This window comes from Takifugu rubripes, chromosome 6, assembly GCF_901000725.2.
Source record: "Takifugu rubripes chromosome 6, fTakRub1.2, whole genome shotgun sequence".
NCBI classification, from domain to species: Eukaryota; Metazoa; Chordata; class Actinopteri; order Tetraodontiformes; family Tetraodontidae; genus Takifugu; species Takifugu rubripes.
Window position 1 is genome coordinate 11,831,300 of NC_042290.1, and position 15,754 is coordinate 11,847,053.

General features: G+C 50.3%; 2 protein-coding genes across 8 annotated transcripts in view; both read left to right on the top strand.

Moving 5' to 3' along the window:
* palm2akap2 (PALM2 and AKAP2 fusion) overlaps window positions 1-11,466 on the top strand; it is a 44,165-nt gene extending 32,699 nt beyond the window's left edge. For 4 of the 6 annotated variants that reach the window (XM_029837632.1, XM_029837635.1, XM_029837637.1 and 1 more), the window contains 8 exons: window positions 4,794-4,982; window positions 5,056-5,415; window positions 5,491-5,589; window positions 5,669-5,770; window positions 5,861-7,226; window positions 7,316-7,494; window positions 7,981-8,019; window positions 9,166-11,466. In XM_029837632.1, coding sequence (XP_029693492.1) covers window positions 4,794-4,982; window positions 5,056-5,415; window positions 5,491-5,589; window positions 5,669-5,770; window positions 5,861-7,226; window positions 7,316-7,494; window positions 7,981-8,019; window positions 9,166-9,300 — 2,469 coding nt within the window. In that variant the 3' untranslated portion in view covers window positions 9,301-11,466. The remainder of the gene's footprint in view (window positions 1-4,793; window positions 4,983-5,055; window positions 5,416-5,490; window positions 5,590-5,668; window positions 5,771-5,860; window positions 7,227-7,315; window positions 7,495-7,980; window positions 8,020-9,165) is intronic. The other 2 variants (XM_029837633.1, XM_029837634.1) reach the window with 2 other exon arrangements.
* A 532-nt stretch (window positions 11,467-11,998) lies between these two features.
* slc46a2 (solute carrier family 46 member 2) lies at window positions 11,999-15,594 on the top strand. 2 transcript variants are annotated; one of them, XM_029837643.1, is made up of 7 exons: window positions 11,999-12,919; window positions 13,058-13,232; window positions 13,413-13,615; window positions 13,689-13,860; window positions 14,089-14,172; window positions 14,743-14,899; window positions 15,054-15,594. In XM_029837643.1, exons 1-7 carry the CDS (start codon window positions 12,446-12,448, stop codon window positions 15,175-15,177), a joined length of 1,389 nt encoding a protein of 462 aa, XP_029693503.1. In that variant the 5' UTR covers window positions 11,999-12,445; the 3' UTR covers window positions 15,178-15,594. The 2 variants fall into 2 exon arrangements, with proteins under 2 accessions (XP_029693503.1, XP_011618349.2); XM_011620047.2 differs by having other exon boundaries at window positions 12,001-12,919; window positions 13,058-13,228; window positions 13,418-13,615.
* Window positions 15,595-15,754: the final 160 nt, after the last annotated feature.

Here is a 15,754-nt window from a genome sequence, read left to right on the forward strand (position 1 = left end):
GTGATTCCGGTTGCATTTTGTGAGGAGGGAACGTGAACCGTGCCTCGGGGGGGGGGCTGGGGGGGATCCTGTGACCCAGACTGGAGGACTGAGATGCAAAACTTGCATATTTTACCCTGTGTTACAGCAGTTTTGGGGCTTTGTTTTGCTTTGACTGGCTGCTATTTTTAGAACTAACCTCTTGATTCCATTACGGTCCTTCCTGACCCTGCTCCGGAATAGATGTTAGACCTTCTAATCTCTCACCAACCGCTGTGCGCTCTGGGATCCTTGGTCTTCTCTGTAAATCTAATTCCAGACAGAGAACTGAAGAGGAATGAGCCTCCGGGGCCATTAGGGCCTCACGGCTCTGGAATTATCCACACTCGGATCTGTGGGAAAGAGTTTCCTCTGAATTTCTGTTTTTAAGCTTTTTCCTCAGATGAATCTGACAATAACTTTGATTCTGTGGTGCTGTTTACGTGTACAGGGGGGTGTACACACACACACACACACACACACACACACACACACACACACACACACACACATTATTATATGAACTGTCCTTTTAAAAAAGGATTCTGGTTGAGTAAGTCCATCGCTGACAGGGTCTCGACTCCCAGAGTGATGATGAGGGAGGAAGATTACCTCCCGCATCACCTCCTCCCTTCAGTCTTCATCAGCAGGAGTGAAGGAGCAGGAGTGAAGGAGCAGGGGTGAAGGAGCAGGGGTGAAGGAGCAGGAGTAGGAGCAGGGGTGAAGGAGCAGGGGTGAAGGAGCAGGAGTGAAGGAGCAGGGGTGAAGGAGCGGGGGAGAAGGAGCAGGGGCGAAGGAGCAGGGGCGAAGGAGCAGGGGCGAAGGAGCGGGAGCGAAGGAGCAGGGGTGAAGGAGCAGGGGAGAAGGAGCTGGGGTGAAGGAGCAGGGGTGAAGGAGCAGGGGTGAAGGAGCAGGGGTGAAGGAGCAGGAGTAGGAGCAGGGGTGAAGGAGCAGGGGTGAAGGAGCAGGGGTGAAGGAGCAGGAGTAGGAGCAGGAGTGAAGGAGCAGGGGTGAAGGAGCAGGGGTGAAGGAGCAGGAGTAGGAGCAGGGGTGAAGGAGCAGGGGTGAAGGAGCAGGAGTGAAGGAGCAGGGGTGAAGGAGCGGGGGAGAAGGAGCAGGGGCGAAGGAGCAGGGGCGAAGGAGCAGGGGCGAAGGAGCGGGAGCGAAGGAGCAGGGGTGAAGGAGCAGGGGAGAAGGAGCTGGGGTGAAGGAGCAGGGGTGAAGGAGCAGGGGAGAAGGAGCTGGGGTGAAGGAGCAGGGGTGAAGGAGCAGGGGTGAAGGAGCAGGGGTGAAGGAGCAGGGGTGAAGGAGCGGGAGTAGGAGCAGGGGTGAAGGAGCAGGGGCGAAGGAGCAGGGGCGAAGGAGCAGGGGCGAAGGAGCGGGAGCGAAGGAGCAGGGGCGAAGGAGCGGGAGTAGGAGCAGGGGTGAAGGAGCAGGGGTGAAGGAGCAGGGGCGAAGGAGCAGGGGTGAAGGAGCAGGGGAGAAGGAGCAGGGGTGAAGGAGCAGGGGTGAAGGAGCGCTCCTCCACAGGAAGGAGGCGTGCGGAGCCACAGGGTGGATGTTTTTGCTGGGGGTGTGTTTGCATGTGGGTCCTGCACAGATGGGGTCTTTGTGTGGGAGGGAGGGCATCTGGAGGAACACACACACTCGGCCAATGACATCACAGCTTACTGAGCGGCCGGCAGGAATGTGAGCGAGAAAGGAGAGGCTTTGTGGAGGAGAGGAAGAGAGATGGGAGGGGAGGAAAAGAAGATGAGGAAAAGGCTTGGTCAGGAAAAGTCTGCCACTCCTACTCACAGGCACAGGCAGAGCGAGGCTGGGAAAGGAAGAGATCCAGGCAGAGGTTTGGAGATGGCTAAAGTGAAAGCAGCTCTTCCCTCATGGATTTACAGATGAATCCGAACTAGATGGTCACGGAGCAGCAGGTGAGTAGCGCTCCACTCCTGCTATAACAGGGTCGCTCAAGTTGGAGAACAAGATGGAATAAAGTTGGATTTTAATGGGCAGAAAACACGGCGGCAGCTCCCCGCTGACCCGGGGATGTTTGCTCTTCCTCGCCTGGCTGGGTGCTCCGCTAACCCCCCCCCTCATCACACACTTATTCATCACCTCCGAGCGGAACTCACCGGGGGGGGTCGGAGTAATGAAATATGTCACGTTTGTAGAAGGACTGGGGTGCCGAGCTCAGATGGAGGCAAATGCTGCACCACCCAGAAATCAGGGACCGGGTTCTGGATCGGACCTGACGGCACGTATCGAGGCTGGCTCCAGCTCCGGTACCGGGTCATATTTACCCCGCAAACAGAGCTGCTGCGTGTGTTCTTCCACATGCTACATGTTGGGAAAAATACACATTCTGCTAATGAAGCGAGGACATTTTTGGGACGTGGGGACATTGTGGCTGGTCCTCGATGCGCCAAAGGCCCGTGTGAGCATCAAGACCTGGTTTTAGGGTCGGGTCTGTTCCATTTCTGGACTGGGGGGTGTGTTATGTCTGTGAAGGTCCTCGCAGAGATAGAAGAATGCGTGTGAGATGGAGGCTGGGTGTTTACTTTGGGTCCAGAATTGTTCATATTCTGGTAAATGCCCCCCACCGCTCGGTCCGTGTGGTTCAGATTCTTCAGGAGAAGCGAAACTGGTTCCAGATGTGATCAGACCGGCGATCAGACCGTTGTGTCGGTGATCCTCGGTTCACGTGGAAACTCAAACCTCATTTCCTTCCATCATCAGATAATCTGAACATGAGAACAGAGTTGGACTGGTCTCATTCGGCTCAGTTTGGGAGAACTGAATTTCCCTGGTTTCATCATCCACGGAGGCAAATGTTGAGCTTTCACTAATTCTGGGCCTTTTTCCATGAAGCAGCTCTGAGTGTGAAGTGATAAGAGTCTTATCTTTTTCAGTGAACCTGTGTTTCACACACACACACACACACACACACACACACACACACACAGGTCAGGTATGTTGTGTGAGTATTAGTCGGGCCTTGAGGACAGCAGTTATGCCTGGAATGTGAGTTCACCTCAGCAAGAGCCACAAACATACACATGCACAAACACTGACACTGACGCACAGCACTGGATTTATACACACACCCTTTTTATGTGTGTGTGTGTGTGTGTGTGTGTGTGTGTGTGTGTGTAGAGAAATATTGCAGACATTCCTGTACTGTAGTACTGCTTTCCTGAGGCAGTAACAGGATATCCTGCTCTTCTGTACTGTCCTGCCCATACTACACACACACACACACACACACACACACTATAGTATATGAACTGGTTTGCGAATGTTTCCATTTCTATCCCTCATTTGTTGATGGGGGGGCTTTACGCTATCTTGCGCACAGCCAGCGGGGGAGGAAACGGCTAAAAACGGAGCCACAGGTGGCACTTCCTGTTGTTAACGCTCATTCAGTCCTTTATTATCTTTGCTTCACGTGCTCGTGTCGCTTCACGTTGGTTGATTTTTCTTTTCATAATCCTTGAAAATGTTCTCACACTTTTGAGGTGGAATTTGCATGTGATGGAGTCAGCTGGTCGGACGCCCTGAGAGGAAACCAGGAGCGAGGAGGAGGAGGAGGAGGAGGGGGGGAAGGAAGGCTGTTGGGGGGGTTGTTTTTTAATCCACCATGTGAATTCACTGACAGGCAGGAAATTCCCAGTTCCCCCACAGTTTCTTAATTCCCAGATAGACAGGAAACCAAGCAGAACCCCATGCAAGGGCAGAGGGAACTGTATGACTGTTTCCAGGCTTAATTGGCATCATTTTCCTTCAGCCTGCCCTGATTTCTGCTGAAAATCCCCCCTGCTGATAATCTAGTGGCAGCTGAGTGATGCGTTCAGGCTCTCCTGGGGTAGGAAACCAGGACTTTCCTTGTTATTCTTTTAAGCCAACAGTGTTTCAGTTCATTTCAGGGCTCCCCGTTAAATGGCAGCGCTCAGTCAACATTTCCCTCATGGAAATAAATACCAACCTCAAACTGGTCTGTGGCTGTAAAACAAAAAATAACAATCAAGTGTTTTTATCTGCGGAACCAGAACGGTCCATAAAGACAAGTGTGTAAATGCAGCTTCTGACAAAAGCCCCAGTCTGGAATGTGTTGGATGGATGGGTCACAAAACCGGAGCCCACAGGTACGAGTCCTGTGTCAACATGTGTCCTTTAACAGGTGACTTTCAGGACCAACCAAAGTCTGGCTTCCACTTTTAAAACGGGGAACGTGGCCTTTTATTACTTTTTATTTTGTTTCCTCCCATCATTGTGGCTTTGAGCAAGACAGTTGGAAGAAAAGAAAAGAAAAGAAAAGACAAACAGCAAGATTCCAGAAGGAATGTTTCCACATTTACACACAAACACCTGCCTCGAATCTTTGGGCTTCACTGTGATGGATCTATATTTAGGACAAAGAAGCCAATACCAGATCAAGATTTTATATTAAATGTGTCCGCTTTTAATGTCTGTTAAGTAAAGAGGTGAAAATAGTCAGCCGACATCAGCCGTCGATGCTGTCGTTTCAGAAACCTTGAATATCTCAAATATTCCCCTTATTTATTCGTCCTTAAAATTGTATGAATTCCTGGCCGTTGGCTCCCTCTTGTGGAGCAGTGTGGAACAACCCTCTGCTGCAGAGGATTAACTCGACTGCAGTGCAGGTTTTCGGCGCAGGAACGACGGTTTCTTCATCCTAGTTGTAAAAATAAGATCGAATTTCTTCATTTTTACTATTTCTGCCAGCAGCATTTCTGATTCTACCTTTTTCTTTGCCTTTTCAGAACTGTTGGCAGCCAAATGAAGATGTCAGTGACGCCGTTCCACGAGACCGAACCCTGAAGAGCGTCACGTTCCAGGAAGTCATGGAGCTAGGGAACCAGCAGATCCAGCACGGCTGCCTGAGCAGCCCCAGTAACCGGCAGCATGTTGCAGGTGGGATGCGGGACACTCCAGACGGGGTCGTGGTGCAGGTATGCTTTTACACACATAGCTGTGGTGTTGTGACGAGTTCTACCTGGACATCAACAAATCATTGGTCCACAGGAGATCTGTTACCTGGACCAGGTTTTAGATGCCGCCGCAGGAACTCCAATCAATGGGAGTTCGTCTCTGTCGGATCACGCCAGAGCGATCTGCATCGATGGAAACGCTCCGTCCGTCTGCGTGTCGGCCTCCTCTCCCGTCAACCAACACCCAGCAGTGGTTGTTCAGGGGCAGCGGCAGACCACGCTGCTCACCCAGGAGGAGCCCACCAGGAGGTCCAACGGACACGCGCCACGCGAAGACTCCGCTGGAGCAAAATTTGAGCTGAGAGCGTTTCAGGAGGAGAGAAGACCAGCAAAGCTGTTCACTCCTGGAGATGAGCAGCAGGTCCGGGTGACGAGGAGGCGGCCCACAGAGGAGGTACACGTCTGTCTGTTTGATCAAAGCCAAGAGGCCATCAGACAAAAATAACCTTCTCTTTGCTCCTCCCTTTAGGTGCAGGAGCTGGAACGCGAGCGCCAGGAGTTGATCAAGGAGCAGGCAGTAAAGAGGAACCCAGGGATCGCCCACCGCTGGTGGAACCCTCCCCAGGAGGTACGGCAGCATCAGACCTGTTCTCCCATCTCAGCCTTTCCTCATAAAGCCTACAGAGATGTTCTCTGGGTCGTTCTAGGTTCCGCTGGAGGAACAGCTGGACGCAGATCAGTTGGAATCTCTCAAGAAATACCAGGAGAGGAAACAGCAGAAGCAGACTCATGTTTATGCGTATGGACAGGTGAGGACAACCTCACCTCCCACTCTGGCTGCCCTGTGCTCTCTTTCTGACATTTATCTCTCTTCCATCCCATCTCTCCCTGGTGTGCAGCCACAGGTGTTGGGCCATCCCACGGTCGTTACCTTTGACCCAGAGCTTATCAGGAAGGAGGACGTTGTGGAGGAGCAGATCGACTTCTCCTCCGCCAGGAAGCAGTTTCTGCAGGGGGAGGCGACCAAGAGGGATGTGCCTCCTCAGATATATTCTGCCAAACCCTTTTCGAAGAGCAGGGTGGGTGGTGACGGCGAGGACACCGGGGAGGGCCACGTCACCTGGACCGATAAAGGTCTGGCGGGAGAATTTACCTGCGCCCGTGCTGTCATGACCATCCTGAGCGAGGAGGACGACAGGAAGAGCCACTTTCATCCGTCGTTTCACCTGGAGGAGTCCGACTCGGGACTGGACGAGCTGTCTGTCCGTTCCCAGGACACCACCGTCTTTAGCTTAGATAGCGTTTCTGACAGCGGCGCTTCACTGCCGCTGACCCCGGTCTCCCCACCGACCCCCCAGCCCACCACACCCATCAACGGGCAGACTAATGGCAGCCCAACAGAAGATGAGCTGGAGTACCATGCTGGGATACTGGTGCAAAATGCCATCCAAACGGCCCTGGCAGCCCACAGTGAAGACAAGTGGCAGCCAGCTGAGACGCCCCCCTCCCAGCTGAGGAGCCCGGTTTCCCCGTCCGCAGCTTCACCAAGCCGCCCAGCGCCCGTCTCCTCCTCCCCTGTGTGTTCTGCTGGAGCTCCCAGTCTGGCCTCCAGTCCTGCTCCCTCCAGTCTGTCCCCGCAGCCGGAGAGACGGCCGGAGGTCAGAATTGTTACCCCAGAGGAGACTTCAGGTCCAGTGGAAACACCCTGTCCTCGCTCGCCTTCTCCTCAGCCCATCTCACCACCGCAGAGGTCTAAAAACGGAGGCCCGAGGATCAAGATCCAGTCCTCCTACGCCAGAGCGCTGGCCTCCTCCGCTCCGGCCCCGGCTCCGGCTCCGGCTCCAGCTGCTGTAGCGTCGGCCCCAGCGCCCCGGCCAGCTCCAGTCTACCGTCCTCCCTCGCCACCAAGTCCAGAGAAACCCGAGTTCAGCTACTTCAGCAAGTATTCCGAAGCGGCCGAGCTGAGGAGCACAGCATCGGCGCCGCGAGCCCCCGAGGCGGAGCCCGCCAGCGGCCCCTTCCGCCTGCGCTCGAAGAAACAGCGGACGTTGTCGATGATCGAGGAGGAGATCCGAGCGGCTCAGCAGCGCGAGGAGGAGCTGAAGAAACAGAGGAAGGAGCTGCCCTCCGCCGTGGTCCGTCCAGGCAGTGCTTTCAGCGGCGCTCAGGGTCACGTGAGGACGGGCACCAGACCGACCACGATATGTCCCGCAGATAAGATGAAGAGCAACAGCCTGCCTGCTCGGCTCACGCTGACCGCTCCAGGTTAGTCTGGATCACCCTCAAATGGGTTTAGAGTGTTTTTCTTTCTGTGTGGATTTGACTCGGTCCTCGTGCTTGTGTGTGATGGGCAGGGAAGATTGAGAAAGTGCGACCCGTGCCTCCCGTCTCCCCCTCCCCCTCGGAGGGGGCGCTCTCTGACGCCGGCAGCGAGGACTCCACCGGATCACGCCCCAAAAACTTCATGCAGACGCTGATGGAGGACTACGAGGTGCACAAGGTGAAGAAGAGGGACAAAATGGAAGACAGCAGCGTAAGTAAAGAGCGTGTTGAGGAAACTGTCAGATTTGGGGGAGGAATTGGAGACGTTTGCTCAGATGTTAATGGAAATAGTGAAAGTGGCAGAAAGGTGGTCCCAGTTTCACTCCGACCGCTGCCCTTCTCCAGAGTTTGCTGATGTCATCGTGGCCCGGGTCAAAAACGAGGGGATTTCCCAGCCTGGACGAGGAAATGAAACTGAGGTGTTGCTGAGAGATCTGGGGATTTCTCCCCTGATGCGTTCAGATGTGTCACATAAAAGTCCCCTTTTGCAAAAGCAGTAGAATTTCACAGAAGAAAATACAGAAATGGAGCTTCAAATCTCCGTGTAATCTCTTTCACTTATCCCCGGTCATGGATAACACGTAATGATACTTTATTTTGGCTTTGTTATGATGCAGGACGCCTGTTGCTGTTGTTTCTTGCTGACAACATCAAATGTTGACTCTGTACTGTTGCTTTTCTCCTGCTGATCATTCAGTATGCCCGTTTGTTGCTGGCTAACGAGGTAACCACCCAGGTACCTGTTCACCTTTCTCCCACCAGACCTGGGTCACCCCAGAGCAGAGAGTAATACAGCCCTCTTCTCAGTTACACGTTCTAGACATGTGACTGGATGTTTCCTGTTGTTTTTGAATCACAAAATGAGTGCCTTCCTCCAATATTGCCTCATTACTTTGCCTCTCTGGGGTGAAAATGGGGGTGTATTATTTTCTTTTTAATTGGATGAGGGTGGAATCTCTGGACCCAGGTCTGCTCGTGGTCTCACTGCTGTCTGCTTTGTGGTGTTGGTGCTGCATGTGCTTGTCTGTGATTGTGATGTCATTTTTGTGGTGCCCCTCACCCTGCGGAACACATTGAAATCATCACACTTCCATTCTGGATCACAATCCAATTTTAGGTCAACAAAGACGATGGAGGTGTTGATCACGGTTAAATCTGGCTTCTTGACGGGGGCTTCCCAACCATGATCATAACACAAGCAGCTTGTGATCCAGAAAACGTCAGTACATTCGTACATTTTTGCCAGAATGTTTCATTAAAAGTACAAGGTTTAAATAGCAGTTATCCGCTCCGGACACCAGGGGGCAGCATTTCGCAGTATTCCGATCAACCTCATGAAAACAATGACGATCAAATTCACATTTGTTTCACTATCATTTACAAATTTCCCTTCTCATAAACGTGGTTTCTTTCCCAGCACAGAATCTGGTAAAGACAATAAGGGTCATTGAGTATTGATTCCTAACGTCCACATTACTGTAAAGTCTTCTGGGCTTGACTCATTACACTCCAAACTCAAATCATTACTTTTTACAGGGAAATGTAGAGTTATTAGTCATTACAAACACAAGGCGTTTCTTCCGCGTGCTAATGCTGTTGGTTCATTCTACGATACGTGTGTGTGTGTGTGTGTGTGTGTGTGTGTGTGTAACCTAATTTATAAAACACATCTGTTGTTTTTGAAATTTTGCTTAAGATTGTGTGAATATTGTCGTCTCTCTCTCTAGTTCTGGTGGTTTAGTCACCAGTTCCTTCACACTGCATGTCAAGTTGAGTCACTTTGATGTGGTGTTCTGCCTTCCTTTGATCTGGGGGGCACGCATGGCCGTCTCACCGTCACTTTGACCCAACCAGCCCAACTGAGGTGCTCTCTGATCCACAGGTTCTGGAGGCCACACGTGTGACCAGGAGGAAGAGCGACATGGCGCGCAAGTGGGAGGCTGGCATCTACGCCAACGAGGAGGGAGAGGAGGAGGAAGAGGAGGAGGAGGAGGAGGAGGAGGAGGAAGAGGAATAAAGGGAGTGGGGAAGGAGGAAGCAGAGGGAAAGGAAACAGTATTTATTTCACTTATAATATTCTGATGATCACATGACTGACAGAATGGAAGCGCAGCAGCGTGTCGAGAGTATGTGAGAGACATTTGAAGTGTTCAGTTGAGTTTGGAGAGAAAAAGACTGAATGGGATGGAAAACGGGAATATCGGATCCGGGCTGAGAGGCTGGATTTGACCCACTTCCTGCGGCTCTGATGATGAGGATGATGAGGATGATGATGGTGGACGGTGCTTAGTAATAATCCCACATATGTTTTTCAACTAGCAACAGGAAAAATACTGACAAAAATGTGTGCGGAGTGGCTGTGCCCTGATTCCCAGCTGCTTTTGATGGTTTCTGCTGGACCAGTCGTGGTTGCGTAGCAGCAGGGGGCGTCGGCCCTTCCAGAATATGCTTCCCCTCTAATTATTGGCTGCCGTTCCGGTCAGCGCTCGATAGGAATTCTGGGAGCAGCGTCCCTCAGCTGCTTAAGATGGGTTTACGGGGACGCTCGGCACATTTGCATCGTTGGTGCGTGTATTCATGAAAGGGCTGGGTCTGGGATTTTAAGGCAGATATTTTACCTTTGCAGGCTGTTGCTTCGCTGACTTGTTCTTTCCTGATGTAAGCAGTCGTTTTCTGTATTATACTGAGCTAGGTTGTGTATTGGATATGTGACTATGTATGTTTAGAAAGCAGTATTTGCTAAACCTTACTAGATGAGAAGAGGACTTTATTATTACACCAAAACACAGTGTTATTAATTATTAGTCAGAAGAAACTATTGAGCCTTTTTACAGCATTATTGAGTGTATAAAACCGTTCCTGAGTTTAAAAAGCACACAAAAAATACTATCGGTGGGAGGTTTGTGACTTCTTTGGTGAGGAATTCATGACTTGGCTTTTTTATTGAATATTTGATGAGCTTTGACCTTAAATGAAGGCCAAGTGACCCCGGGCGTCTGTGGCCCGGTGCTGATCTTCAGGTTATAAGATGACTGGTTGGATGCCGACAGGACTGTCTGTATATTAGAACTCAGAGTAGAAACTTGGATTGAGAAACAGTGTTTTTTAGCATTTTTAAACCACTTATACTGAAACGTTATCGGCGCTATTTTACTTCTCAACTTGTTTTTCAAGCCTTGGAGATTATTTTGGGGAGGGGCAGTGCCAGATCATGTTCTCAGCAAACCAAGGGTCCCAGCTTTGATGACATCTGTTAGCATGGCCTGTTCAAGTGTCCTTCTCTGGCTAATTTATTCAACTTCACAAAGCTGAACCTGAACTTGGGGAACCAACTACTGCAACCCCCCCCCCCCCCCCCACCCCCCCCCCACCTACCCCAGAATGGCTGTATAAGAAACATCTAGTCTATTTTTCCTTTTCAGGGTTGATTTTTGGAGTGCAAGTGTGCCACATGACTCAAAACGTGAAAAATGAAAAAGAACTGAGGCCGTCGGCTCGCTTTTGCCCCTACATCTAGAGAATTTAAACTGAGCGCTTGTTTAGCTGGTATTTTTATGTAAAAGAGGCCATAATTTAAAAAAGATTTACTTCCTGCCTTTTTGACTTCAAATCCAGACTTCCATAGATTTCTGAGAACATTTTTCTCTAAATTCTATAAATGTTTATTATTATAAGTACTTTTTTTTTTTAAACTCTAAAAATCTAATTTATTTTACACCTGGCCCTAAGAGGTTCTATATTCTCCATAATAAGGTGTATTTTCCCCCTTTGATTTCCATGTTTAAAGGATTGTTATTGCATCAACATGCATCCCGTTAGTGTAATTACGGTCCACTTTAAATACAATAAAATGCATCAAACTGATATAATTCACAAAAGTCACAGTTGTGTGATTTGTGTGAATAATATCATGCTTTTGTTGTTTGAATTCATGGTGCAGAGAGGATTTATTTAATATTTTAAACGCTGTTAGCATGTTTTTGTTCTGGGAGGTTTTTTGCCCACAGTGGCTTCAGCCTGAGCGTGTGATAAAACATTGTTATTCTAAAGTATAACGTTTGTTCCTATGTTAACCACTTAATGCTCATACTACGCTCTATTTTATAGCAAATGTAAGGCTTCAAGTTATATCCCATTATACACATTATGAATATTTTCTCATTAAAACAAAAACATAAATTCATGTGTGTGTGCGTTTTCTTAAACTATGCTTCGCATGATGCTGACGCGACGTCTGTCTTACCTTTGAGAAATGTGCTTGAACTACGTGCCCCACAATGCACCGCGCTCTTTTTAACCATGGCCATCAAAACAGCATCGTTTGTTGTTCCACGGAGCCGCCTAACATAAGTAAGTATCCAATTACTAAAGTGAATATAAAACACAAGAATATCCCTTCCTTATTTATACACATAACAGACTTTCTATGCGGGTAAAGTTCAATATCGCGGTTGAATTGTGCGCCAAAATGGCCGCCATGTTGTTGCGTAGCAGCTTACTCATTAAAATGGAGCGAATTCCTCATTAAAATAGAGTAACTCGTTAAACTGAATTTTGTTTCTTTTCTCTACTTTGTGACGTGAATTTTAAATTAAGAAGGCTTCTAAAGGAAACATACATGCAGTTTTATCAGAACACGTTTTGCAAAGCTAGTGTCTGCCGCCATCTATCGGTCATTGGTGGTATTGCAGTCGGACGCTCGCTCGTTTATGAGAAACATCGCTTCGAACTTTTAATGGTCCGTTTATTAAGCGTTGGACTGACTCGTCTTGATGGCTCAACAACAATCTTGTTTGAGCCGGGGTAAGTTACAGCTTTTTGTCAAACTACCTGCACTAAGCCGTGGTTTCCATCCCAAGGTGTTGGCGTTTACCCGGAACGATAAAGGCTGGTGTTTAGTCATTTCTCTTGGTGTTTTGCAGCCTGCTCCGACAGAAGTGAAACGGTCATTTTAAAAAAAATGAACCGGTTTGTCGGGATGGTTTCCCGCAGCTTTGGCATTTAAAGTCGTTATTGGCTGCATGCGGGAAACAGGAAGAGGGCGGAGAGGGCGGATTTAAGGGCTGTTTTTAAAAGATGAGCAGTTGAGGCGAAAGAAGGAACCAGAGCAGAAGTCCAGCAGCTGCTGAGGTGAGCGACAATCACAGCTTCGAGGCTCAGTTATGCTGCTGTCCCGGCTGGGCCAAGCAGCCCTGACCCTGCTGCACCGGGTGGAGCCCACCGTCATCCTGCAGCAGCTCAGCAGCACCTTCTTCGACACCGCCTTGCTGATGGTGGTCAAGGACCACTACGCCAACTCCAGCTACCCAGGTCTCTCCCGGGAGGACAGCCAGCAGAAAGCCATGTCCAACTTCTACATGATTTACAACCTCATCGTCACGCTGATCCCCATCGTGCCTGCTCTGCTCCTGGCCCGGTTGGGGGACCGCGGCCGGAGGAAGGCGCCCATCGTGGTGTCCCTGAGCGGGTATCTGGTGGCCAGGGTCAGCCTGCTGCTGGTGGTCCTCTTCCATCTGCCTCCGGAGGTGATGTTCGGCATCGTGGTGGTCTTCGAGCTGAGCGGGGGGTACTGCGCCTTTTGGACCGGCGTGATGACACTGTTGTCGGTCAGCACCACGACGGAGGAGCGCTCCAAGGTCGGTGCCGGTCCCGGTATGGGATGAGGTGCGGGGGTGAATCAGATGTTATGAATATGACACGTGCGTCACAGCACGTCTGGGACGGCTCACGATGTTTAACGCTGGGACTTTGTGATGCGTCTGTGGCCCGTGCAGGTGATCATGAGGGTGGAGCTGCTGTACGGCTTGGCGGGCTTGGTGGGCAGCCTGGTGTCGGGTCACCTGTACCTGCTGCTGGGCTCCAGTCTGGGAAACGGGACCCTGCTGCTGGCCGCCAGCATCGTGCTGCACGCGCTCAGCCTCCTCCAGGCCGTCGTCCTGCTGAAGGTCAGCGTTCGCTCCCCTGTCTCCCAGCCCCCCCAGCCCCCCCAGCCCCTCTCTCTGTCCCGCGTCTGCTGTTGGTTACTTCCAGAACATTATTGGCTACGTGATGAGATCAGAGTTCACTTCGTCTCCTCCACAGCAGAGTTTAGAAGAACCCAGTTTAGCTTCTAAGAAATGTGTCTTTTTTATCAGGTTCCGACGGAGGTGCCGCAGGAGGGGCGGAGCCTCCTCTCCCCCTCCAGCCCTGATGAGGCTCCTGCCAGGATAAACAAGGCGAACGTGCTGCTGCTGCTGCTGGCCGCCATGTCCTACGATTTTGCCGTGGGCGGCGCCGTGGAGATACTGGGCGTGTTCGTGGTCAAAGAGCCTCTCAGCTGGACCGCCGCCCAGGTGACGCCATTTTCCCGACCGGTTTCTGACTCCAAAATGTGCATCGTTGTTTGAGCCGCTGCTCCCCCTGCAGGTGGGTTACGGAAACGCGGCAGGCTGCGCCATTTTCATCACCAGTTTCCTCGGCCTGCTTCTGTTTCGGCGCTGCATGAACGACGTGACGCTCGTCCTGATCGGCATGATATCGTTCGCCTCTGGGATTTTCTTCATGGCCTTTGTGAGGAGCACGACAACATTCTACCTCGGTACGGTCGATCCGCCGTCGATTTCAGGAAGTTTGAAATTGGCGTAATGCTGCGTGAGTCAGTCTGCCCTGGGTCGGACAGGGACAGAGTTCATCTGTAGTCCCTGACTCCAGGAAGTAAAGAGCTCTGGAGCTGTTCAACACACACACACACACACACACACACACACACACACACGTGCAGTAGAGATGTGGAGTGAACTCACACAACCCCCTTCTCTTCATGCAGCTCGCTCCCTCACCCTGTTTGCTCTCATCCCAATGCCGACAATCAGATCCCTCCTGTCCAAACAGGTTCCAGCCTCATCATGTGGTGAGTTCTGTGTGTTGGCAGGGACACACACACACACACACACACACACACACACACGCGCGCACACACACACACACACACACACACACACACACACACACACAGAAGAGAGTTCCCAGAACTGGAATCTGTTATCAAAGCAGGTTTGCTGGGTGGAAATGAGCAACGTGTTGACTCTTGAAGCCCAATCTGGAGGTTTTACTCCACCAGAGCAGGGCCGGTGTGTCCTGGATCCAGGGCCGGTGTGTCCTGGATCCAGGGCCGGTGTGTCCTGGATCCAGGGCCGGTGTCCTGGATCCAGGGCCGGTGTGACCTGGATCCAGGGCCGGTGTGACCTGGATCCAGGGCCGGTGTGTCCTGGATCCAGTGGTCCAACAGGTTTAAACACTAGTCACTGATTACAGCTGCAGTTATTCATTTGCTTTTCACGCTTCTCTTGTAGCATTTCGTCAGTTTGAGAAATCAATGCTATGAACACACAGTGTCACACGCACACAGTCACGGAAAAAGGAAGCCATGTTGTGAGTGTGGAGTTGCTTAACTGGTTTTCCTTCTCTTGCGGGCCACCAGGCATGACTCTCACCGGCCTGCAGCTGTCTCTGAAATTTATGGGCCTGATCTACATCCCTGTCTTCACCAAGATCTACCAAGGGACCCTGGACGGGTTCCCGGGCCTCGTCTTCATGCTGTCAAGTATCGTAACGGTGCTGGCGATGGTACCCATCAGGTTGGTGCTCGTATCAGTTCATCCGCTTTAGTTAAGCAGCAAGTTTGGTGTTTCAAGACGCTTCCAGCTGCCTAGGCTTGAAGCTTTACTGTATCATTAGCTCACTATCGTGTTATAGCAGTGATGCGATGATAAAATGACGTCTCTGTCACAGCGTCGTCGGCTGTAGGCTGCCAGAGAGGCATGGCAGCAGGAGCCGACCTGAGGAAAACCTCAGCAGCAGCGAGTTGAGGGGAGGATGGCACAGGCAGGAAGTGAGTAGCCAAGTAAGGAACTAAAACGGCTGCTTCTAATCTCACTTCCTCTTTGGGTCCAACCAACTGAAGCCAGTCAGGGATTTCTGGATTTATGTGCTTCTAAAGCTATGGAGCAGATGGCATTCACCACTGTAACGTACTTAGCTTGGCCTTTATTTACAGCAGCTCTGATATAGATAAACGTTTTAGAGGCATTACATATTATAAGAGCTATAAATCTGTGTGTCCTGAGAATTCTGCTTTATGGTCGTTACTGGGACATAAATGTCATGGAAATACACTAAGCTTTGATTTAATAATGCACTTTTATATTTTTTATACACGTTTGGTAAAACATCTGTATATTATGCATGTCTAGATTTGTTTGTACATTTAAATAATCTGAAAAACAAAAATAGATATTTTTTTTATGTTGTGCTAACATTTATTTAAAAAAAATAAAAAAAATCATCTGAGAGCAAAAATGTTTGAATGCATTATTTTATTATTGGTCCAATATACTCGAGAAAAAAAATGAGGTAAACATTAATGAAATCAGCACATCCATTTACAAGCTTATTTATAATTAGTTCTTCCAAAGTTACAATTCAACCTGAAC